General features: G+C 33.6%; 2 protein-coding genes and 1 pseudogene across 2 annotated transcripts; 1 reads left to right on the top strand and 2 right to left on the bottom strand.

The window, feature by feature from the left end:
• The first annotated feature begins 1,631 nt into the window (after positions 1 to 1,631).
• LOC133332954 (gastrula zinc finger protein XlCGF62.1-like) lies at positions 1,632 to 2,355 on the top strand. Its single transcript, XM_061541317.1, has one exon. It carries the CDS (start codon positions 1,633 to 1,635, stop codon positions 2,353 to 2,355), a length of 723 nt encoding a protein of 240 aa, XP_061397301.1. The 5' UTR covers position 1,632.
• Positions 2,356 to 3,369: 1,014 nt separating this feature from the next.
• Positions 3,370 to 4,006, bottom strand: LOC133332944 (DNA-directed RNA polymerases I, II, and III subunit RPABC1). The gene has a single exon (XM_061541309.1). It carries the CDS (start codon positions 4,000 to 4,002, stop codon positions 3,370 to 3,372), a length of 633 nt encoding a protein of 210 aa, XP_061397293.1. The 5' UTR covers positions 4,003 to 4,006.
• Positions 4,007 to 7,264: 3,258 nt separating this feature from the next.
• LOC133332952 (general odorant-binding protein 28a-like) lies at positions 7,265 to 8,078 on the bottom strand (annotated as a pseudogene).
• Positions 8,079 to 8,748: the final 670 nt, after the last annotated feature.

Raw genomic sequence — 8,748 nt, 5'->3', positions numbered from 1 at the left:
CCGATATCGAGAACAACCAACTGATAATTCGCTAAAGCCCGTTCCATAAGTCACTGGAGAGTAGTGCCCAGACTTAGCTTTTATGTTTCTATTTTCTTTTTGATGACAAAAAAGATAATTTTCTTAAAATGACGACCATAAACAGCTTAGCCAACTATAGCCCCTACTCCAGTTACAACAAGTGTGGAGAAATATTGAAATCGCCAACTATTGGTGAAAAACAACAGTATTGCATTCTGTGTTTATTCTGTCATGAAATTTGTTTACAATTTAAAACATTCTTGGCTCACGTTGAGAAGGAGCATCACCAGGATTCGGTATTGAAAAATGAAGAGAATAATATTGATGGCAACAGGGATAATGAACATTTCAGAGCAATTCACGAATATGAAAATGAGGACAGTGTGGATGATAAGAAGGTGGGTATTTTTTACATCATTTTGAAGGTTTAATTTAATCATCTCATTTAAGGATATTCTCTTGGATCCATTGGAAGAGCCTGAAGTGGTGTTGAAAGATAATCGAAAACAAAAGGACAAGAATAAAGTTGATTCCAAACCTCAAACGAGGCAGATAACCAGTGATGCCAGGAAGAAATCAAACCAGGCAAAGAAACAGGATAAATTGATAAAACAAGAACCTGATGAGGTCGATGATACTGAAGAGGTAATAAATGTGAGTAAATGTTTTGCAATTCTTTGGAGCATCTTCTAACATATTTTTTTAATAGCCTTTTAATGCCATTGGCGACCCTGAAGAAAATACCTATACTGTTGGTGACTCAGAAGACAAAAAAGACAATTTAGTTGTGGAACCATTATCCATAAAAACTGACACATTACAAAAGCCCGTCCTTTACAATGAAGACATTGACTACGATTATGATTATGAGGAAGATGATGACGATTTCGTGCTTAATGACAATTACGATGATGAGGATTACGATTTGGACGATATAAAAGCAGGAGAAGATGATGAATTGCGACCGTCCCCAGCTAAAAAATCCAAAGTCAAGTTAGATGATGGTCTTGATATTGATGAATTTATGAACAGCAAAGAAAGTGTGGTGGCATTCATTGCGTCTTATCAAAAACAAGATGAGCTTTGGGATGCTACAAGGCCACCGAAATTAGTAAATCGATGTCGAAAGAAACGAGACGAATGCCTGAAACAGATATGTCAAGAACTCGAACAGGTGAATGTGCCCATGACAATACGTGATGCTGAAAAGTGTATAAAATATATGCGAGTGCGCTACATCAGAGATGTACGTATACGCATGAATTTCACTAAAAATAAGGATAAGGATTACAAGCCATTGTGGTTCTATGATCATTTGGAATTTCTTAAGCCAACCCTGAATTTTATACAAGAGGTAATATAAAAATACCCCTAAGCATTCCATTATAATTCTTGTATTTCTTCTTGCAGTTACAAGAAGAACAACTCTTGGCAAAACCCAAACTGACTGACGATCAAATTATTCACATAATACAAATTTATAAAAAACATTCTTGTTTGTGGAACGAACAGGATTTATTCTATTACTCGGAACAGCGAAGACAGACAACATTGCAATCGATAATTGATGAAGTGAAAAAAGAACTGCAATTAAACTCCACTATCGAGGAGATGGAAAATACAATTGAGTTTATACATAAAATTGTGAAAAAAGAAAAGGAAAAAAGTATCGACTTTTCATCGAATAAACCAACTGAGAAATACAAATCCACGAGTAAATTTTATGAACACATTCAATATCTCCTACCACATTTGGGACCATTTAAATGTCAATATTGTCCGAAAGTTTTAATGAACATTGCCACTTTTCGCATACACACAGCCAAACATGATGGATCGAAGCCTTTTAAATGTTCCATTTGTAATTATGAATTTACCCAGAAACCCGGCTATGTCATACATCTACGAAGGCACACGCAAGATTTCCCCTTTGTGTGTAAATACTGTTCCAAAGGATTTCCATGTAAAAAAGAACTGAAATTACATTTTCAAAATCATCCGGAATATGAGAAAGAATTTATATGCGACATCTGTGGTGAAGGATTTACGCAACAGAAATTATTAAACTGGCATCTGAAGGCCCACAATAACATTCGAGATTCCATTTGTAATATTTGTGGTAAAGGTTTTACCAATTCCAAGCTATTGTTTCAACATCGTACTGTGCACAGTCAGGAGAAAAGTGTTTGTAAATTGTGCGGTAAAACGTATGCCCATTATCGTGGTCTGTCGCGACACATGACAAAAGATCATGGAACAACTGTGGCAGCAGTGGCTGCTGTCATGGGCGAGAAACCCAAAAAGAGAGTACTTACTATAAATGAAATAAGTTAAGTGTGTTTGTATATATATTATAACTTTAGTTGTAATATTAACCATATTTTTTTATTTATTTAATAAAAATTATTGTAGTTTGTATAGAAATTAATTTCTTGAATATTATATAATACCATAATTTTGTAAAAAAAACCCGAGATTAAGTTCAACTGGTCGAAAATTTTTTACCCTCCATTATATGGAAGGAAAAGTAACTAAACTGAGGATGATTTCGGCGATCGATAATCAGGATTCAATTTCCAAAAAGATTTTATTGGCTCGAATAACCGATCAAAGGTTTTACACACAAATAAATTATTTAATTTACACTGGTACTAATCTTAAATACCCTGCTGAATTGCCCAAATTAACCCTTTCAGTGTCAAAAAAATTTCGTAGGAATAAAAATCTAAAATTTGGTACTTAAAATCATATAAATGCATAGAGTTTAGAAAAAAAAACAATTTTCATTTTAACCCTCGGACACTTTCGTCTGTTTTTCAGCAAAAACAAAACCATCAATGTTAACGGTACATATGATAACCGAAAAATCGCAATGAAAGAGAGAATTTTTAAATGTCGAATATATTCGACAAAAACACTGAAAGGGTTAAGTTCAAATTGAACTTAACTTAAGTTGTAGTTCTATAAAAGTTCCATCCCGAGGAGTACTGAATATTATTTGTTTGTATTTAAAATTTCATATGGGAGGGTTGTTAATTGCACACCACAAACTATTATACAAGTAATAGGCATATTTCGAAAAATGTTTATATATGGTTGCCTATTTCTTAAAATCATTATTCATCCTTTATTCGCGTTCAGAAATCATAATAAAACAGAATATTCCAATCCCGAGTTATATTACACTGTAGACATTATTTAGCCTAACCCCATGCTAATATGAAATTAAAAACAATCGATTTTGCTTAATATTATAATTTATTATCATCATCCCATCTCACTCACATTCTAAAATCTAAATGCATTTATTAATCTAACTTAAATGTAGTCAGCAACGCGGTCACCATTTTAGCAAACCAAACGATAAGAAATATAGCGACCAGCCGTTTCTGATGAACGAATAATTTTCACAACTTGACCTCTTTTAAGACCAAAATATCTAGAGACGGGATCACCAGCTTGAATTCTCATCAACATGTTCTCCTTCAATTTGTAACGAGCCAACAACTCTTGTTTTTCCTCAGGTGTCATAACCACATGTTCGGGAACCAATTCATGTTCGGTGATGTTAATCAACAATTCTGATTCCAAAAATTGTTCCAATATGTACTTGGGAGCCATATCGACCAACGATTGTTTAGCCGAAGGTGTCATGCCAGCCTGGACAACAACAATAGCTCTGTGTATATTTTCTTCCTGCATGCGTGTGCAGTAGGTTTTTATTGTCTTAATGCCGATCTTGGGCTCATCCGGGAAGAATACAAACATCTGATCGGTAGGATCATCGTTATGAGCCACCAATACAATCAGATCCGAACGTGCTGGTCGTTTCTCGCTGGGTTTGTCACCAAACATTTCCTTGAATTGTTCCAAGGTTTGATCCAATTCATCTTGTGTCACCAAATAGCCTCTGTCGTGACTCAACTGCATAATAGTTTTGCGAATACGCCATAACTTGTAGGTTTCAGCTTCATCATCCATGATTTAGTTGTTTTAAATAATAAAATACCGAAAATCACACACGAAATATCCAGAAATGCACCGCTCACAAACACGCCGTCAAGAAGTAAATGCTGAATTTTTCTTCTTCTTAAAATAATGTAATGCAATGCGAATGGTTAACACGATATTCAGCTGTCAGAAAGTGCAGGGTTACCATATGTAGACATAAACATATTCAGAAACTGATAAAACTTTCGTAATTTTAAGTAATATACGATTTTGAAGGTTCTGGAGTGGAGCAATAGCAGCCGGTAACAAGGCTACTCCTTGATTAAATACATGGCACAAAATAGTATGGAATTTATTTTACATTTTATTTGAAATATTTATTCGAGTTACTTTTAAAAAAGTGTTGCTATTATCAACTTCCAAGCATGGCATAATATTCCAAAATTATGCCATGCTTGATAGTTTCCAAGGCCTACATAAGACAAAATCATATTTTGAAACCCATATAGTCGACTCCGCTTTACTGAAATGGAAAAAAATTGGATGTTTGTTTCAGTTATCCGATGTTTACGGAGTTCGGTTAACTGAAAATAATTTCATTTATCCGAACTTCTCATAAGCTGACATTTTTTTTATACACTCCACCATAGTATGTCATTCCGTTTGTAACACATCGAAATATTCATTTCCGACCCTATAAAGTATATATATTCTTGATCAGACGATCTAGCCATGTCCATCCGTCTGTCCGTCTGTTGTAATCACGCTATCTTCCGAAGGAATTAAGATAGGGTGCTGAAATTTTGCATAGGGTTGTCTTTTGTCTGCAGGCAGGTCAAGTTCGAAGATGGGATATATCGGTCCACGTTTAGGCATAGCTCCCATATAAGGGTACCCCCCAATTTTCGGTATTTTGGGGTTCTTGAGTGCGTTTTTCAACCGAATTCGCTGAAATTTAGTACATTGTGTTCTTTTTGGGTACTAAATGTCTCCACAAAAAATTATAAATATAGGTCCACTTTTTCTGGTAGCCCCATATAACGGTACCTCCTAATTTTCAGTATTTTGGGGGATTTGGTCGTATTTTTCCACCGAATTGGCTGTAATTTAGTACTTTGAGTTCTTAATAGGTACCAAATATCTCCACAAAAAATTATGAATATAGGTCCATTTTTTCGGGTAGCCCCCATATAAGGGTTCCCCCCAATATTCGGTATTTTGGTGTTTTGAGCCCGTTTTTCAACCGAATTCGCTGCAATATGGTATTTTGTAATCGTATATGCTAACAAATCTCCCTACCAAAAATTATTTATATTCGCCCCCTTTTTGGGGTAGCCCCCATATAACCCCCTTTTTTATATTAAACTAGTTATCTAATTTGTTCCGCGTTTTGGGTTTGGTTCTAAGAGTCTGTCGTAATCATTTAACCTGCGGAGGATATCGAGATAAAGCTAGAACGTAAGGTTCGATAATGAACTATACATTAACTATAAATCGCATTTAGGCCTAGCACCTGTGTGGGAGGTATCAGAGGGAGTGGACCGATAGTATACATTTTCGAACCTGAACTAAGTTTGGAAAAATAATAAGATAGGCACAGGTTGGATGAAATCATTATTTTGTGGAACATGGTTCACATTATGGTTTACATAATCGCGTTGTAGAAATGTCGGTATAGGTCCACTTTTTGGTATTTTCCCTACATTTTCATTTCAACTACCTTTTAGTATATCTATGGTGGAGGGTATCCAAAGTTCGGCCCGGCCGAACTTAACGCTTTTTCACTTGTTAATTTTAGGAATTTCAATAATTTTGTAAAATTCCAAACGAACGAATTCGAGTGACTTATAAATATAAATGTTTATAAATGTTTTCTGATTCAAAACAAAAATAAATGACATATTTTTCAAAACCAAGGAGGTTGGTCGTAAATCACTCGAATTCGTTCATTTGGAATTTTACAAAAACAGGCTGTTTATATCGAATTCATAGGTATCGAATTTTATGAAAATAGACGATGAAAATTGAAACTGGTTGATATGGTCACTGCTTAAAGGATTTTTATTCCTTATAGATTCACATTTTTACATTGTTTTTATTTAAAATTTGGTATCATTTAGAAGGCCTTAAGAAAAACTTGGAATAGTTAAAAGTGGACGACCTCCCAAAAATGTTGTTAATTATATGGGACCTCGTTTTGAAATTTCCCCTATGAACGGTACATTCTGTAACATATTTTGGTACATCTTTGTTAGTTGTATATAATTCTATATTTTCTACGGAACGGAGTTTTTTTCGAATTTTCCAAATGGGTTTAAAAGTTTGACCGAACGAACTTAACGTTCTTCGACGTAAAATTTATATATACTTGACACACACGTTCCATACGTCGGAAAAATCATGAATTGCAGAAAAATGTATGTTAGGGTGAGCTTTGAAGATGTGTATTCCTCAATGCATAATATTCTGTCATTATCATTCATTCTCACGATTTTCAGTAATGCGGGTGATTTGAAAATAAATTGCAATATTTGACTCCAAAAGCTATTTCAGTTATAAGATATTTTCAGTTAAGCGAAGTTTCAGTTGTGCGGTGTAATTTGTGATTAACCGAAAATGTAATGGTGCAGGAAATCAATTTCACTGTACACACATAGAAACATGTTGTTGGACGTCAAAACGAAAATATTGATATTTTGTTAACATTCAATTCAATTTTAATTTATATCGTCATTGTGTAGGACATTTGGACTATTTCTAGATTTCAACCCTTTGTGTCCCGAATTTTTTTCTGTAATCACAGATTTAATGCAACTATCCAAAATATTTTATGAACAAACATGCTTGCATTCGGGAGATACAGTACATTCTTTCTGAAGAATAAAAGTCCAATATATATAAAACTAAATGCTAAATCGACGGAAAAATCGTTTTAAATTATTCTCTCTATTCTTTTTTACAAGAATCAAAAATAATTCTGATGACAGAATTTTACAATTCGAATACGAAGCGATTTAAATATTTTGGACTGTATACAAAAAATAGTACTGTACACATTTTTGCCCTCTTCTCTTTATATAGAGAAGTTCATACCTTTACCAAAAATTCGAATATTTAAAGATATTTATATTCTCCTCTTTCGCAAAAAATGGAATTTCAATTAACTACCCTATTGAGATCAATCCATAAAATTTCGCTCTGAATATCTTTATTTATGAAAAACAAAAAATAACACATTGCTCTCGTATGTCCATTTCCAGCCAATTACCGAAAAAAATCCATTCATTTTATTTTAAATATCAATATCTTCCACTCCATGTGCCAAAGCTTGTTCATGCAAACATTTGCAATATTCTTCAGCAGCTTCACAGTGATCGTCGGCTACACTTATATCATTTCACGTGCAATGTTCATTTTATCCTCTGATCCTTCCGTATACATTTCAGTATGTTTTAGAGCAACAGATGGAGCAAATTTTCCATTGACATCAATCTTAAAAATAAGTTTGAAATATTAGTGTTATTAATGATAATGTAATTGATATTTAATTTACCACTTCATATTTCTTCATAATACATGCACGCAGACATTTTCCCTCGGCTGTCGAGGCTGATTTTTTACCTATAATCTCTGCAAGATCACCTAAAGAGAAGAAAAGTAAAAACGCTGTGTTTTAATTTGAAGAAGTTTAAAATAAACATTATTTCTTCAAGGAGCCAAGAAATTTTAGAGAAAACAAGTAAAAACATTATGATAATAGAGGTAAGTAACAAATTTGGCCACGAAATTATAACCTGCCTTGGTACGAAGACATAACTCGGTTTTGTTTACATTTTCGTAATGGAAGCCAATTCACAATAATGTATTTTGACAGCAAACTTGAGAAACAGCTGATATTCACCTGGTATCCCTGGATGACCCTATTAATGGGTCTTGCTTCATATCTGAAATTAAATTTTCTCACCATCACTGGCACCAGTTTCCGCCTTGCAAGCTTCCCCTTTGGACATAAATTCCGCAATTAATGCATTTTTATCGATTGCACCACGAACTAAAACCGCACCGACAACACATAGAATTGCGAATGATAGAAAGTATTTGGCCATTTTTATCTAAAATGTTATATTCGATTACTGACTTAAATATAATTGGATGTTTATAGTAAAACGATTCAATTGATACTCAATATATTTTGAAAATTTGGCGACTATTTATGGGAAGTAATCTGTAGGTTTTGATACGTTAAATTATAGGTCACATAAAATAAACTCAAAATTTATATTTTTAATTTGCTATTAGACATAGATCAAAAATTTTAGAATATGCAAAACCCGTTATGAGCTGTAGTAGAATTATTGAAACAGTAATTGAATTCTAATTAGCAACAAATTTAGTTGTTAGTGCAAACATGAATGCAAATAAATAAAATGCATAAAAAATTGATGACGTTTACAAATTTTTGGTTGTTTTACAAATAGAAGACAAATGCTTACTTAGTTGTACTAAATCTACAAAAATTCAAAGTTTGTAACTTGATAGCCTGTTGTCCTAGGCGATCGAACCAAATAGAAGTTACTTGGCAACATTTCTTCGGATCTTCGACATTGGTCAACTCCTTCCCTTCCTTCCTCCCCCACAAATGGCCAACATTTTGAAACATTGTAAATCTTATATATATACAAATTCTATCCAAACTTTGGTTATCGTCATATTTTTACTTTACTTACTTGGGTCAAAAATGGTCAACTACTTCTGGTACCTCTCCCATGGTCAAAA

The sequence above is a fragment of the Musca vetustissima genome, unplaced genomic scaffold (genome assembly GCF_032173495.1).
Source record: "Musca vetustissima isolate MV318-11 ecotype Yass unplaced genomic scaffold, APGP_CSIRO_Mvet_v1 utg12733, whole genome shotgun sequence".
NCBI lineage: Eukaryota > Metazoa > Arthropoda > Insecta > Diptera > Muscidae > Musca > Musca vetustissima.
This window is presented reverse-complemented; position numbering and strand designations above follow the sequence as displayed.

Bases quoted from the DNA above. Each gene is read 5' to 3' on its own strand.
- LOC133332944 (XM_061541309.1), bottom strand. From the start codon at position 4,002: ATGGATGATGAAGCTGAAACCTACAAGTTATGGCGTATTCGCAAAACT.
- LOC133332954 (XM_061541317.1), top strand. From the start codon at position 1,633: ATGGAAAATACAATTGAGTTTATACATAAAATTGTGAAAAAAGAAAAG.